This window comes from Micromys minutus, assembly GCF_963924665.1.
Source record: "Micromys minutus genome assembly, chromosome: 6".
In the NCBI taxonomy this organism is placed as follows: domain Eukaryota; kingdom Metazoa; phylum Chordata; class Mammalia; order Rodentia; family Muridae; genus Micromys; species Micromys minutus.
The window spans coordinates 57,734,357-57,751,073 of record NC_137975.1 but is presented as its reverse complement, the minus strand read 5'-3'; the positions used below and the strand labels follow the sequence as shown (position 1 = coordinate 57,751,073).

Genomic DNA, 16,717 nt, shown 5'->3' with positions numbered 1-16,717 from the left:
TAACTGAGACTTAGAATTTTGTTAACTAGTTGATAGAGAACTGACATTTTCCTTTTTCTCATTTGTAAGGTTATTTGATTTTTAAAAAGCAAAATCAAAGAATAAGAAGGGAAATGAGGTAAAATACAGATTGTACAGTAGAGTTAATTTGTAAAATATGTGTAGAATACAATTTTTTTAGAGAAGTAAAATAACAGCTGTTACTTCAGTGGCGTTTGAAACTTAAGGCCTTTGCACTTTTCAGTTCACTTTGCATTGTAGCCTCTCCAAGAATATAGGATACAGTCGGCCTGTCCTTAGGGCATTGCTGCTACTGTGAATGCCCTCTGGACTCTGCCTAAACACCCTGTAGATGACATGGAGCCGGAGTCAGGGTTGTTTTACTCATTGCAATAGTTATCTATCAAATCTTTTTCTTTCATTTTTTTTTTTTTGGCTGTGTGTGTGTGTGTGTGTGTGTGTGTGTGTGTGTGTGTGTTATAAATACATGGAGATATATACACATAAAACGTCCTAGTTGCCCTTTATGTTTTCATTTTCAATACTGTAGCATATTTAACCTGGTTAATAAACTTGAAGTCTGTAACATTTTTCCTGTGTGTTTTGAAATACTATTGAATTTTTGATGTATGTGTGTATGTATTTTTAGGAGCAAAGGACTTGAAAGTTGAAGATGCCATCTCTTTGAAAGTGATACCTATTTTACCTGCCCTTAGTTATGCACTTCTAGAAGCAAAGAAATCACTTTCTGAAGAAGGAATCCCTCCAAATATCTTAGTAAAACATAGTTTTCAAGACCTGTACAAGGTGGACAAAAGCCTTTCTTTGCTGACGCTTCATCACGATGGAGTGAAAGATGCTGCCTGCACTGGGAAACTGTCACATGCTTTTGACTCACCTCCCCCACTTGAAACATGTCCTTCAGAGTCCTTGACTCAGTTGAAGTGTTATTTTTCAGACCCTTCTGGTTATACACTGAATCTGTCTGCTGCTTTGGATTTGTTGCCAGAGCATCCTCAGTACCCTTGTATTTCAGATGGGATTTGTGATGCTGGATTTTCGTTAGTTATGACACCAGATCCTGAAATTCTTGACTCAGAGATGGAAATGAGAAAAGAAACTGAAACAGCAGAAAAGTCTGGGAGAGCATTGAAAGTGAAGAAGGCTCTGACTCCATTGATTCCATCTTCAAATCAGAGAGTTCAGCCAAAGAGGAAGGCTAGCATGTCAGCTGTTACACTGCCAAGTAAGCGGATGAGCGTGGGCCGCCCCACTTCTAAAAGAACTGCACCCAGAACAGACAACAGGTCATGTAACCCAACTCTAAAGCTGGTTAAAGGGCAGTTTCCTCAGAGAAAACGAGGTAAGAATAATGAATGTGATTATTAACTTTACGACTTTACCTCAAACCCTATGGACTGTATCCATGGGAACTAGAGCTTAGCATTTGGTTAGAAGTTTGTTAGAAATGCCTATTTTCTCCTGAGTGATTTGCACACAGGAAAAAAAAACAGTGATCTAGAAAAGCTGGAAACCAAAAGAGGAGAAAAATCTTAAAAGCCTGCCCGTTGAAAGTTTCTTTAGTAAACATGGTTCTCACATACTAGAAAGATGACTATCTGATTTGCTCTGGCAGGTGGTAGAAGAAAGGTGATCTTCTAAAAATGATTATAACAATGGCAGCATTCATTCATAACCAGGAGCCTACCTTGAAATGGTCCAGGACCCAATTTCTAGTCCTTTGTATTAATGGGTTTTGTTTTGTTTGGTTTTGGTTTTTGTCTTTTTAAGATGGGGTTTGACTGTCCTGAACTCTTAGTAGACCAGGCTGACCTCAAACACAGGCTTGCCTCTGCCTCTGCCAGGATTAAAGGCCTGTGCCATCACGCCCAGCTTGTGTTAGCAGTTTCTAAAGGATCACCCAAACTTTATAACTAACATTCTAAAATGGACTGTTGTGACCTAGAAATAAACTGGATGAACTTAATGTGGTTTTGGTACCCTTTAAAATTGAGAATCAATTTTCAAAGTTATTTAGGTTTCTTATTTAATTGGGAGTGGTGGTTCCTTCTGGTGGAAACCAGAAGATAATGTCAGACTCAGGATACCTCCCCTGAGCCTGAGTTCAAAGCCATTTTGAGCTACTTGTTACCCAGGTGCTGGGAATCCTCTAGTAATCACTGAGCCAACTCTCCATCCTCACCATCTATTAACAGGTAAACTAGTCAGTATAGCCAACTATTTGACTTACGGTATCATCTCGAGTTAATGTTTAGTATATTTTCTCCAAAACTAGGGAACTATCCTATTTTTTTTTTTTTTTTATGGGAGCTTCTAAGCAAAGGGTCAATACTCTATATAACCAAGGTTCCTGTTCATCTTTACATATATCATGTTTGGCTCTGGCGCTCTATATAAGAACAGTTGGAAAATTAAAGCAGAGATTATATGACCAGAAAGTACATAATTTCTTGTTCTTGTTGGAAACTGTTTGCCAATTTGTTGTTGTTCTCTGTTTTTAATTTGGAATTGTTAATATCTAAAAAAGAAGCGTATAGAATATACTACCCACCACGATCAAGATATGAGTGATATTAAGTTGGATCCTGTGGTTTATTTAAACACTACTCATTTTCTTGCCTTGTGCTTTAGTTTTGAAATCTTTTAATGGTACCCCAGAACTGTCTAATAGTCTATTTCCACTTATTAGTTAATACCCCCCCCCAAAGAAAATAAAGGAAAGGGTTATGCTAAATTTCTGGGTCATCTACACACATACACTTAAAAAACTGTCTTGTCTTTTCTGCATAAGGTGCAGAAGTGCTGACTGCACAAATTGTACAGAAAACCAAACTAGAGAGGAAAAAACAAGAAGCTTCTGTATCTAAAGATGCTCCAGTGCCTACAAATGCTAAACGGGCAAAGAAGCAAGAGAAATCTCCAGGTAGAGTTGCACCACGGCCCAAGCCACCTGTGAAAAAGGCTTCACAAAAACGGAAGGTAAATGTAGCAAGAGGTCGTCGGAACGCCAAAGTCAGAAAGCAGCTCCAACCTGGTAAGAAACCCTCTTGGAATGTGTGTGTGTATATATATATATATATAAACAACTGAAATATATCGATAACTTTCATCCATAATGCAAAGGATTTGGTTTCTTTTTTTTACAGGTTTTAGATTTATGCATGTAAGTGTTTTACCTGCATGTGTGTCTCTGTACCTTGTGCATGTATTGCTTGTGAGAGCCAGAAGAAGGGGTCTGATCCCCTAGAACTAGAAATAGGGATATGTGGGAGCCATTACCATGTAGGCTCTAGAAACAACTCAGATCCTCTGCCAGAGCAACAGCTGCTTTGAGCCACTGAGCTGTACCTAGTCCTGTTTCTTCATTGTACTACTTACTTAAAAGATAGAAAAGTAGAATAAGTTAATATTAAATTGCTGTCTTTTACACCAAGTACATCAAACTACATATAATTCTCTTTAAGTAATTTAGAAAACTAAGATTCAGACAGGAGCCTCTACTTGAATTTTAAAGCCAGAACAAGAATTTTATAAGTTAAAGTATAAACATTTATGGTTTAATATGCTATAAGTAGTATCTGCTAGTGTTTTATAATCAGTTAGAAAAGGCTGTAAGGGTGTCAAAAAATAAGTATATGCAGTAATCAAAACTGTCTTCAACATATGGGTTTTTAAGGCATTTTCTTTTGATAATCTTATATACGTAAGCTAAAAGCCAACTGTATTAGTCATATATTTTCACCTGCTAGAAATTACTTTTTTATCAGAAAGTACAGTTGTCACCTTGATACAACTGAACATATAACATCCTACCCTTAGGAGTATTTCTCTCTTTAATTTTACTCTTCTGTATGTAATGTGTTTCTTCTTCCAAGTTGCAAAGTTTGTTGTTTTTCCATGGGGGGGTAGGGGAAGAGAGAGGGAGTGTGTGTTTATTATTTTGGGAGTGGGAGGATTGAGACGAGATTTTCTTCATGTAGCCCTGGCTATCCTGGAATTCACTCTGTAGACCAGCTGATCTTGAACTCAGAGACCTTCTGCTTCTGCCTTCTGAGTGCTGGGCTTAAAAGTGCATGCCACCACCATTTGCCATCTTTACAGATGAAATTCAGCACAAAACTGTTGGAGTGGCCAAATTTAGAGAGAAGCTTTAGTATTTCTAAGCTCTTTTAATGTTTCATGATTGAAATTTTTAAAAATGCTTATTCTGAGCCAAAAGTTAAAACAAAGCCAAATGCTTATCTGTCATAAAATAAATTCATGTTTCCAATGTATCTAGAGAGCCATCAAGAAAATTCTTTGCTGTGAACCCTTTTCTGCCCTAGCTCTCTTAGGTTTTCTATTTTAAACAACTAAGCTGTGTTGGAATAATTTTTCCTACAACATTTTTCTCATTCCAAATGCGACAAGATAGGCTAGAGATTTTTCTCTCCATAAATGCACTAATTAATTAAGTGTATAAACTACCCTTTTGTAGGCAGGTTGTTGATTCTTTCACACCTTCTATAATTGGTGATAAAGACGTCATTTGGCTTTTCTCTTTTTGTCTATAAAGGGAATTCTTACTAGCATAGTTATGAACTTTGTTTTTTATAATAACTGCATTTTAGAAAGATTAGTGTACAGAGAATGCCTTACAAGCCATTGAAGAATGTAATTTTTCTGATAAGGGCAAATAGATCTTATTACAAAAAAGAAAGCTTGTTAAGAGATTGCTTCTTTTCCAGTTAATGCCTGTATTGCTAAAAGTAAAACACTACTTTTATCATGTTTTATACCTGTCATAAAGCTAAACATCTCTGTTTTGAACTAAGTTGGGTTTTGGTTAATGGTTTCTGAAAACTTGTGCTAGCGAACTATGTAATACATACTTCAAATTCCTAAATTACATTTTAACTATTTGTGAGCACACTGTAGTCAAGACTCTGATGTTTTGTTCTCCCATCTTTTTGTAAATCCTTTGAATTGACTTAATTTTCACTTAAGACATAGGAATATGCAGGTTGTCCTAAGAAGAACAAACATTACATTTGTCCTTTTGTGTTTTATTCTGAAGCCAAAAAAGAAATTGCTTCACATCTTCGATCAAAAATTTCATCAGATAGTCAAAAAGAAGAACTTAACCTACTAAGTACATCTCAACAAGAAGGTATTGCAGCGATTCCTAAAGGTTCTCCTGAAAACTCAATTACCAGCTGTGACTCCCAGGCCCTAAATTTGTTAGCTGATCTGGCATTAAGTTCTGCTGCTTCTTCTATACCATCTTGTGAGCTCAGGAACCTTCCGTGCTTCTCTGAATTACCACAAAACAATGTTTTACTCACTAAAGAAAATTCACTGCATGGGGCCTCTGACCATGAATATCATAAGGGAGTTAAAAGCCAAAAAGCTTTACTACTACCTAAACAATACTCTGACACGAAGATTGGTTCAGAGTCAAACTTAACTCATAGCCAAGAAGAAAACTTGGTACCTTGTACTCAGCCTCTTGCTGTTGCCCAGTCAGCACCCCATGAGGAAGCCCAAGAATTTTCAGATGCAAGTCAAAACTCTGTTGTTGTGGAACATTCTTATGCCTTGCTCCTTGCTGAGCAGTCAAAGAAACATCTGCACCAGAGAAAGCTACCAAGCCCTGCTTTTGTAAAGAATGGGGCAAAAGGCCCTGAAGCTGGAACACCTATAGGAAAGGTCATGCCATTTCGGCATCTACAGAACACCTCCCCTCTACAAAAGCATTCTGAAGATTCATTGACTAAGCGCAAAAGTCTGTTTGTATCTTCAAGCCTTAAAGAGTTTTTTTGCTCTCATACTATTCTTAGTTGTGATGGCTCCTTTAAGATCACTTTCAAATGTGAAGGGGAATATATATTCAGCTTTGATAGTAAATACACCAGCAACCCATTGGAGAAAACTGTTGTGAGAGCATTACATGGGTAAGTACGAGGGATACAGGTTTTTGTTGACATCTGTGATAAGATATAAGACTAATAATGGCTGACTTTGGGGAAGGATAAAATATTATAAAGCCATAGTATAATAATGTCAAGTGTATTTACTGAGAGTTGACGATGACAGATTTTGCCATTGTTGATCATGAAATGGAAAACTTTAAAGCAAATTTAACCTTGTAAATGGATTTTCATTTACAGTGTTTGTTAATCAAATAGATAGGAGTGAATTATTTTAAATGAAAGTGATTCATCAGTCTTCCCTAAGAAGGTGGTGGTAGCACACATCATTAATCCCAGCACCTTGGAGGCCAAGGCAGATGGATTTTTTTGAGATCAAGGACAGCCTCATCTACAGAGTGAGTTCCAGAACAGAAAGGGTGACAAGAGAAACCTGGTCTATTGTATATACAGCTCATTTAGAAATCTCATTGAGCTGCAGATTCTGGTGCATTCTGGGGTCTATATCTCTAACAAATATCAAGATGTCAGTGGTGGATTAGCCTACATAGTGGTTTTTGAGTATGTGTTTAATGGAAGCTATGTCCTGAGGGTTGTTAATATATTACTAGGCTTTTGCAGTGACTTGCACGCCATAATAATGGTAGCCATTATTGTTAACAAGAAGAGTTAACACTAGGGAATGTCATTCAGCATTTGTGAATCACTTCATATTGACTAAATGACATTCCACATTACTAGAATCTTTCCTTGCATGGGCCCACAGGTAGTTAGTTTACTTCCTAATTAGTCTGATTCCTGAATATCTATAGCCTAACTCTGTAATTCTCTTAACTCCAATTCACCTCACTTCAGCTGTCTGCTGTCAGTTTGCCTAAGGTTGGAAATGTTTTGTATGTTTCCTTATGGTTTCACAATACTTAGAACTAAAATCTAAAAATAGTATAGTTTTTGCTACATTGCCCTGAGAATATTCTAATCATCATACTTTTTAACTATTACAAGGAACAAAAGTGAAAATTAAGTGAACTAGCCATTCTCAGCCAAACGAAAGCAATAAAAACTTGGAGAGTTGCTGGAACTGTTAGTACCACAATAGACAGGCTCTCTCCAGAGTGCATTTGGTGTAGAAAAATGTTAGGCTGGGGGTCAGGAAGAGTCAGTTGCTCTTCCATATAAGGTTTGTGATTTGAAATAAGTCACTTAGTATTCTCAATCCTTGGTTTTCTTCTCTTTAAAACAAATGGGTTATACTTGACAATTATTTGTTAAATTACTGTTTTATATTTGTAACTTTTAAAACAAAAATGAGTATAAAAATTAATAAAGAACTTGTTTATGATAACTAAAAGTAGCATTGATTTTTGTATTTTCTTTAACATCTCAGACCCTGGAACACTGATTTGCCTGAAAATATGGAAGATGTGAAGCTTTTACTTCATATATGGGTAGCTCTGTTCTACAGCAAAAAGAACAAAGCCATCGGGTCACCTCGAAAGGTAGTAGAACACAAAAATCCAGCAAAATATGTATGCATAAATAGGTCTTTAGAATCTTTGGATCACAGTGAAATTGAGGAGTTTTTCAATGTGGAAAGACCCTCTGTTGGAGGGTCTCTAGACCCTCTGTTGGAGACTAAGGAAACACACATTGGTCATGCCACCAATATGACCTTTCCTGGACCTAACCGCATACTTCCTTTCATTAATCCACCAACTACCAGAGACTTGGAACTCTGTGTACAGAATGACCAGAAAGAAGTATTTACAGGGGAGTGCCACCTGGATACTTCAGAAAGCCAGAATTTCATCTATTCTTGTAATTCTGAGGTGAGATCCTATTTTAAATGCTGGTATTTTTTTTTTTTTTTTTGTAATTTTTCATTTATATGTAAATGTATTCAAAACAAGGTATTATTTCAGGGGGAAAAAATGGGTCTTCCAGCTAAGTAAAGTATTTTAATTCCCCAGACTTTTACAAAGGGTCCACAGCTAGGTTGCATCTACCGTCTTAAGTAAGTAAGAAAAAGGAATCGGATATGTAGGAACATAGCTTGTCATTTATAAGTATTGTAATTTGAGACAAAGGACTTACTCTGAACTTGTTTTAAGAGAATTGACTGATTAGGGGGATAGTTTAATGGTTTAATTGCTTGTTTTGCAAACATGGACCTGAGTTTAAATCTGCAGCACCCATGTCTCAGGCATGAAACTGCATCTATAGCCTCAGCGCTCCAGGAATGGGCAGGGGGTAGAGACAGATTAATTCCTTGGGCTCACTGTCCCTAGCATATTCAAGCCAGGGAGGGAAAATACAAGGTGAATAAAACCTGAAGAACAGCTACCAAAATTGATCTCTGACCTATGCACACATGAGTGCACCATAGGAATACACACAGATAACTAACTTACGGTTTGCCTAGATATTAAGGATCAACCGTTAGTAATGACTTTGGTAAAGCAGACTAAAAATGACTATATTCTAATTAGTTTGGAAGGTAAGTAATTGAATTCTACTGTACCACACCTTTGAGAGAGGTCATTCGTGGGCAGTTACTTTCCAACTATGGAAAGCATATTTTGCTTTACTTCTTTTAGCCAGGCCAAGTAATCCACATTATCTATCATAAGTAAGGATGTGGTAACAAAACTTTGTAAAACTCATGGCCCAGGTTTAGTCTAGAATAACTTTTGACAGAGCTCGAATAGCACCTACAGAACTTGTTCTCACATTAGAGCATTGTTTACCAAATAGTGTTCTAAACCTTCACTCACAAAAACTCAGTTAATTCTGAAACAAGGCAAGTAAGGTGAGAACTCTTAACTTGGGCTGGAGAGATGGTTCAGTGGTTAAGAACACTATTTTAAGAAAGGTCTATGCAGTCCTGGCTGGCCTCCAACTCATAGAGATCTTCTCTGCCTGAATGCTTGCCTCTGCCTTTCAAGTGTTTAAGGTATACACTACTACATCTGGCACATTTAAAATCTAGTTGGCTGGTTTAATAAAGTGTAGAATTCTGGTCTCTGATGTTTGTTTATTTTTTATTTTGTCTTAAATGCTTGTTTGAAACATGCTTTACTTTATAGCCAAGTACCTTGAACTCAATATTTTTCTGATTCCATCCTCTGAATGCTGGAATTACAGGCATATTCTACTATCCCACAAGCTAGAGTATAGCTAAATGGTAGAATGTTCACTTAATATACACAAGGGTACACAAAAAGGAAACAACACATCTCTAGTGGTACGGGTTTGTTTATCTCTACCCTCTGATGATATCTTACCTATTCAGACTCAAAAGACAAAACCCTTGCCATTTTTTATATATGTAGTTTTTCTTAATCTGTTGAACTCTTTTTTTTAAAAAAGACCTTTTGTCATTTCAGGTAACTGGAGTTAAAACCAAACAAGAATTATCAGATACACTAGAGACTTCTAATGTGCTTTCTGGTGTTTTAAGTGCCCAAAGTAATGGAACTTGTGTTTCCAGTGAAGATAAAACCTGTCATAGCACAAAGATAGTTTCTTATAATGACTCTGTCACACAAGCTACCTTGACCACAGCTTATGATGAGGCCAGCAGTGATTTGATGTGTCAGAAGTCTGTGTTCAAGAACCTTGAAAAGAAAGTTGATACTTTTCACCCATCACTGCTGATAAAAACATGTACTGTACAGGATGTTATCCAGCATAGCAGCGTCATAAACAACGAATGTCAGCCCTCTGTGGAAGGGAGGGATGATAATGTGGAATGTATGCTGGCTAATCTTGAACCAGTTACTCTTGCTTTTGAAAAAAATGCCAATATACCAATACATATAAAAGTAAATACAGCTGACAAACCTACTGAGCTGGTTAAACAAGTATCCCCTGCCTTGAGTATTCAGTATCAGGAGTCTGCATTGGAAAAGGTACAAACACAAAGCCCTAGGGATATTCCTTCTCTTGACGTGTCAGAATATAAAGATAGTAAGTGCCTTTCTGCCACTTCAGTAAAAAAGGAAACACCTGAAAGCCTGTGTCTATTACAAAAAGAGACTCCTCTGACATCAACTGATAAAGGATTGATAATGAAGGCACTCTCATTAGTTAAAAGTTCTAGTTATTCATTAGCCAGTGATAAAACAAAGTGCCCACAAGGTGAGTCTCTACAGACTCCGAATGGCTTGAGCATGTCTTTAGATGAAGTTCTAGAACCATCACAAGTTAAAGTAATGTCATCAACCTCTGTTACCTTGAGGGAACAGCAGTCCCCTAACTGTATTCCATCGATTAGTGATGTAGCAGGTAGCTCTTCAGAAATAATGAATAGTGACAACAGTAGTCTAAACCAAGAAAAGGTTTTGGAAACATTTAATTCAGTATTTCTCAAACAAACTGATACATCACTGAAAAGGGAAGAAGAGTTGTCAGGGGAAGATGCTGATATTGATCTAACTCTAATGATATCACCACCTACAAGCCCCAGCAAGGAAACAGCAGCTGGTGAAATTCAATTGCAGAGGGCCCCAGTATCAGATGTAGGACCACAGAGTACATCTGAAGAAATGGTTAAACCAGAAGAACAGGAGAGCCTCATAAAACACAGAGAAATAATTTCAGCTAGCTGTATTTCATTGTATCCTGTGGAATCCAGAGAAACATTACAAAATTGTACCCCTGAGGTTGCAAATAAAGTTAATGTCACCTCGGACTTTCCCTTTGGCCCTCTAATAGAAGTGTCACCAGCCTCAAGTCCTGATCCCATAGTACAAACTGGAGACAGACAATCATTTCCATGTTGTTTAAAACTCCATGGCTCACAGTCTGAGAAAACTAACATGTTCTTCCAGATTATGTCAGGAGATTTAACTACACCAGAAAAAGAAAGTCATCTTGTTAGTCCTAAGAGCCCAAAGGGACATGATAAGTTATCACAAATGCAAGTGCAGCTCTCAGCTGAAACACCACAGATACCAACTAATGCAGAAATAGGAGGCAAAGCTGTTGTGCCTGGTAAGGTAACAGAGGTCAGTGTTCTCAGTGAGCATAATAATTTATCTTTCTCAGAAAAGGTACAGTGCTATAATAAAGAGTTAAATAAACCTACCTCACCTGCCAAATATGGAAGTAATTTTAAGCCTCTTGAGAAACCTGTAACATCGGGAAATTCATTGGAAGCAGATTGTATGGAAAACAGAAATATGGACATGAAACACCTTACCTTGGAGTCAAGTGTACCCTCATGTAATCCTAGAAAAGTTGTTGAAAATAAATCTTTGACCGACACATTGGTTTCTATAGCCACAAGTGAAATAGTGAATACGTCATCAAAACAGACTAGTTCTAAAAACATTAAGAAAGATGTCTGTGACAGTGATGTAAAAACAGAGGCTGATATTAATATTCAGACTGGGGCAGTGAACTCTGCCTCCATTGACAAAACTGATGTTCAGGCATATTTTCATCCAGAAGTCTCAAAGTTGGTTTCTTCCTCTGACAGTGCTCAGTGCACGTATTATACAAAACCAGTAAGTGTAGAGCCAGGGTTTCAAACACAGGAAATACCAGTAGTCAAAATGGCCAACTTACTTAAGAACATTGGAACTGAATTACATGAAGAAAGGGTGGATCTCAGTGCTATTGACCTTCAGTCTAACTCCATGTCTACAAAAGATGAACAAAAAACAATTCATGTGCTGCAGGACACAATGTGTGAAATGAAAGAGTTTTTGAATGGTGATGTTTTCTCCCAAAATGCTCATTCTTGCCAAAATACAGTAGGCCTCAGTAAAAGTATCAGTGAAGAGCCTTCTGCTTCCTTTGTCCTAGAATCAGTTGACTCTGTTTGTGGTGTCTACAAAGAACATACTGTCAGTGAAAGCACTAGCATGGGACATGAAACCAAGACAAATGCTGAAACACTGAGCAGGGATACAGAGATCAGTGTAGACACTTCCATATGCTGTGGGCCACCTTATGGAGACTGTTTTCAGGACTCACTTGATTGTAAAAACTGCAAGTTTGATGTGGAGAATTTGGGAGGTAATATAGCAAGCCTAAAAGATAGCTGTGACTCTTTTACAAGCTTAAACAACAGTGATGACACCTTGGCCTGCTCTAGCAAAATTTCAGCGCTCGAGACACACATCTCACCTAGAAACCAGGAAACAGAGCCACGTCCTATCCCACCAAATAAGTGTATGCCACGCTACGTTCAGATCCCAGATTCCCATGGTATCCCCAAGACTTATGCTAACTTTACTGTAACAAAAGAGTTCAAAGATACCACAAGAAGGTTGCATAGCCTGAAGAGACATCGGAATTTGAGTGCAAACTGCAACCTTCTCAGCTCCTGGACTAGCACCTGGCATGTGGCAGATGACCTCACTCAGAATACATTAGACCTAGAATACTTGCGTTTTGACCATAAACTAAAAGAAATAATAAAGAAGGGAGATTCTCAGCAATCTTCCCCTTCCAACATCTTCCCTAAGGAATCACTCATTCAAATCTCAGTTGGAACATTCCCTTCTACACAAACATCTGAGGCCTCAGGTCTGCATCTTCAACCCAAGAGCAGAAGCCCCATTCTGGTGACAGTTCTACATTCGGACACCAGGCAGCAGAGTCATCACAGAAGAGGCTACTCACCCAGCAGTCTAGACAGTTCTTCCTCTTTTTGGAAGAAAAAATGTAGTCAGAGTAGAGATCTTAATAATTCTGAAAGAAGTCAGACTGTTCCATTTCACCTCAATAAACTGAAATACAACAGTACTTTTAAAGAATCTAGAAATGATATTTCACTTATTCTAAATGAATATACTGAATTTAATAAAGTAATGATGAATAGCAACCAAATTGTTTCCCAAGATAAAGAGTTAAACATAGCTTCTGCAGAATCTTTGTCCCAGGAGGCATACCAGCCAAGACAGACAGTATCCTACAAAGATGTGATCAAAGACTTGTGTGCCACTCTGCATGTCAAACTAAAAGGAGTTATGAGAGAGGCTTGTAAGAGCCCTTTCTGGTTCTACCTCGTTGAAACAGAAGATAAGTCATTCTTTTTAAGAACAAAAGTAAGTACTGGCTTGCTCTATACTACATTATCTTCTAATTTTAGTTTATTTTAGAAGTTTGGGTTTAAAAGGAAGTGGTATGGGATATAGTATTTAATTTTTAATATCTGTGCACTACATGGCAGATGTCAATAGCTCGAAACAAATTCCAACAGGGCAAAAGTGAAAAAGAATCAAGACAAATGCTAGACTTCCACCATGGTTATATTAGTTTTCAAGGACCACATTTTTACCTTACCACTGAATTTTTTTAAAGAAAAAATTTTATATTCCAGGACTGTAATGATGGCTCAGTCAGTAAAATTTGGGCCATACAAGCGTAATAAAGACCTGATCATACAAGAATCTGTGTACAAGGCCTGTAATCCAAACACGTGTGAATTCCTGGGGCTTGCTGGCCAGCCATTCTAGCTAAATAGATTAGTTCTAGGTTTGGTGGGAAACCCTATATCAAAGTGGTAGAGGTCAGTAGAAGACACCTGATTATCAACTTTGGCACCCACACTTATTTATACACAAAACTCACATCATATGTCTTTTTCATTGGTGTATGCACAGGAGGAGAGTAGGTAATAACTTCTGAAATGAAGGTATGCCTACTATCGTAACATTTTGTAAAAAGTAATCTGTACTAATGCAGATGCATCCTACAAAGAAAGGGCTTAGTGGTGCAGAGAAAAACACAGGGTGACAAAAGACACAAGGTTTGGGAAAGAGGGATCAGAAGAGACAGGAACCCAGCTTTCGAGGATGATGGAGGCTGTTCAGCACCACTGGACATTACTGTCAAAAGATGAGTTTGGAGACATGAAAGAGCCATGCTAGGAAGGGGAGTCACTAATTTTTTTAAAAAGATAATAGCAGGGATCAGACAGAAGGTCTTGGAGTTAACAATACTTGGCTGTTCTTGTACCTGGAGTTGATACCCAACACCAACACAGTGGCTCATAACTATCCATGGACATCCTCATTTCTATATTGAATAGTTTGAAAATATTGACAGTATTTCACCATGGGGCCACTCTATAATAAAGACTGACATGTTTGTTGTACAAGTTACAATGTTTAAGTGGAGGAAATGAGCACATCCTAAATTAACTTGAGAATAATGTGATTTCAAGAGCGCACTGGTTTTTGAGGGGGAGGGGTGGTGACCGTCTCCTGTAAATCCTAGCCCTTGGATGGCTGAGGTGGGAGAATCACAGATGGTTTGGAGCCTGGCTACAGAGTGAGATCCTTGATGGCACATAACTTTAATCCCAGCACTTGGGAGGCTGAGACAGCTGGATCTCTAAATTTGGACCAGCCTGTTCTAAATAGTGCATTCCAGGACAGCCAAGGTTATATAGAGAGACATTTTGTCTCCAGAAATCAAAAAGTTCTGCACAAGTATCCTTTGTAAGTAACAGCTGTTTGTAAATCTTTCAGAGTGTTCTGAAGAAAGGAGGGCATACAGAAATTGAACTTCTGGATTTCTGTCAAGCTTTTCATAGAGAAAATGAGACACTATTAGTTATCATCAAAAATGAAGACATGATATCACATTTGCATCGAGTAAGTCTGTAATCCCACAATAAGAAGAAATGTGTTCTAGACATGACATTGTTCCATAGTTCTGTGAGTCATTGTTGCTATTCTGTGTAGGTTACATCTGACATACTTAGATTGATCCTTTAGTAGGAGACTGTTGTGTGAGTACAGTGTGGTATACTGTATAATCACCCAGGTTCTGTAGGGCAAGTTGATAAAGTGTGTTAACTGAGGGAGGACTAGGAAAAGATGTACTTGATGTCTCACTGTAAGAAAACCATGATTTAAAAGGACTTACATAATATTTACCTGCTAATTGACAAATAATTTCCTGTCCCAAGAAGCAATTTGAAGACTATGGATAAATGCATATTTCTCTTGTCAGTAGGCGCCACAGGTGAGCTGGAAGTGAGTTTGTATGACCTAGCTATTTATAGATCCCCTGAGCTTGACACATGTTCTTTCATGAACTATTTCTAGAGTCTTCTTTTTAATTTTGATAAACTTATGGCCACTCATGAGGTCAGAACAAAATCTCAAAGTTGTCAGTTAGTGGTCTTGGCTGAACTACTTTATTTTCAGCTGTTCATGGTCCTTGAAATCCGTGTTAAATGTTGCCTACAGGTGCCTTTCCTTATGGAAGTCCTTTTTTATGTCTTAACAGATTCCTTCTCTGCTGAAGCTGAAACATTTGCCCAGTGTCATCTTTGCCGGAGTGGACAGCCCTGAAGACATTCTGAATGACACCTACCAAGAGCTGTTTAGATCAGGCGGCTTTTTAGTATCGGATGATGACATACTGGAAAGTTTAACATTAGGTTGGTCTTTAACTTTGAAATCTAGTTAGTTCAGTTTGTCATCTCCCAGTGACACAAGTTACTGTTTCATCAAAAAGAAATCGCTTACTATATTATATATTGAGGGCTTAATTTGTGCCATTGCCTGCACTACATGCTTTTAGTACAGGAATTCAATTGATGGACATTTATGGTAATCCTACTTCCTAGCTGTTGTGAACAGAGCCCAATAAACATGTCTGCACAAGCCAGATACCAAGTTCTTGTGCATATATAGCCCAGGCATATTATAGCTGGTTCATTTGGGAACTATATTTCTAGAATTTTCGGAGAAATTTAGGCCATTAAGTTATCTGTTCAGTTCTTCCCTCAGTGAATGAAAGTTCCCTTTCCTCACATACATGCTAGCATTGTGGTCATTTGTCTTCCTGATGACTGCCGTTCTGTACTGCAGCAAATCTCTGTTCCCTAACGGCTACGTGCATTGAAGTACGTGGCTATGAAGTGTTTTCCCATTATAGCATGACCAGATAGAACTAGTTTGTGGAGTAAAGTGGAGACAAGGGTCTAATTGTTCGTAAGTGGCAATGGACCTTGTAACATATATTAAGACACATCTTCTCTTGCTGAACTAACTCTACAGTTCAACTGAAGGAAATCCTCAAAATCTTCGAAAAACTAAATGAAAACAGCAGATGGAAGTGGCTGCTTCACTACAGAGAAAATAAAAAGCTCAAGGAAGATGTCAGGTAAGATTGTGTGAAGAATCTGTATTTTCAAAGGTGTAATTATTGTATAATGTTCAGAGGCAGCTAATCAGGACAGTGACTACAAGAACATCAAGGAAAAAAACCACAGGATCTTTCACCAAGTGTTATAACACAACTAGTTAAAATGAAAGCTAGAGATGGTTCTGTAGTTAAGAGAGATGTCCCAAATTCAATTTCCAACATCCAATAATGGGTGGCTTCTAACTCCAGATCCAGAGAAGCAGACACCCTCTTCTGGACTCTGAGGGCACCTGCATTCACACGTGTACTTTCTCACCCTCAGATACATAATTTAAAATGTATCTTAAAAGAAAAAAAAAAAAGCAAGAAAGGCTACTAACATTTCTTTGTATGTTCCAGGGTAGATTCAGTTGCACATAAAAAGAACTTAATTCTAAAGTCATATCAGAGTGTAAATATCATCGACTTACTTCATTATCACAACTGTGATTCTCCATCATCAACAAAAACCGAAATTTTGAAATGCTTGTTAAACCTGCAAATTCAACATAACAGTGCCAGGTTTGCTGTCTTCCTAACAGGTAAATGTAAGCTAAGTTCTAAGTTCTAATCCCACACATGCATGTTCTACCTCATCACACCTGTGAGTGCTTGCGGGACTGCCTGTTTAC

At 37.8% G+C, this 16,717-nt stretch overlaps 1 protein-coding gene across 3 annotated transcripts in view; it reads left to right on the top strand.

Annotated features, from left to right (window-relative positions):
* The window catches only part of TASOR2 (transcription activation suppressor family member 2), a gene marked incomplete at its 3' end in the record, with an annotated part of 35,861 nt that overhangs the window by 18,875 nt on the left and 269 nt on the right, over window positions 1-16,717 (top strand). For 2 of the 3 annotated variants that reach the window (XM_080918246.1, XM_080918248.1), the window contains 9 exons: window positions 650-1,363; window positions 2,813-3,055; window positions 5,078-5,954; window positions 7,318-7,759; window positions 9,317-12,988; window positions 14,417-14,542; window positions 15,183-15,336; window positions 15,959-16,064; window positions 16,446-16,627. In XM_080918246.1, coding sequence (XP_080774372.1) covers window positions 650-1,363; window positions 2,813-3,055; window positions 5,078-5,954; window positions 7,318-7,759; window positions 9,317-12,988; window positions 14,417-14,542; window positions 15,183-15,336; window positions 15,959-16,064; window positions 16,446-16,627 — 6,516 coding nt within the window. The remainder of the gene's footprint in view (window positions 1-649; window positions 1,364-2,812; window positions 3,056-5,077; window positions 5,955-7,317; window positions 7,760-9,316; window positions 12,989-14,416; window positions 14,543-15,182; window positions 15,337-15,958; window positions 16,065-16,445; window positions 16,628-16,717) is intronic. The other variant, XM_080918247.1, reaches the window with a different exon arrangement.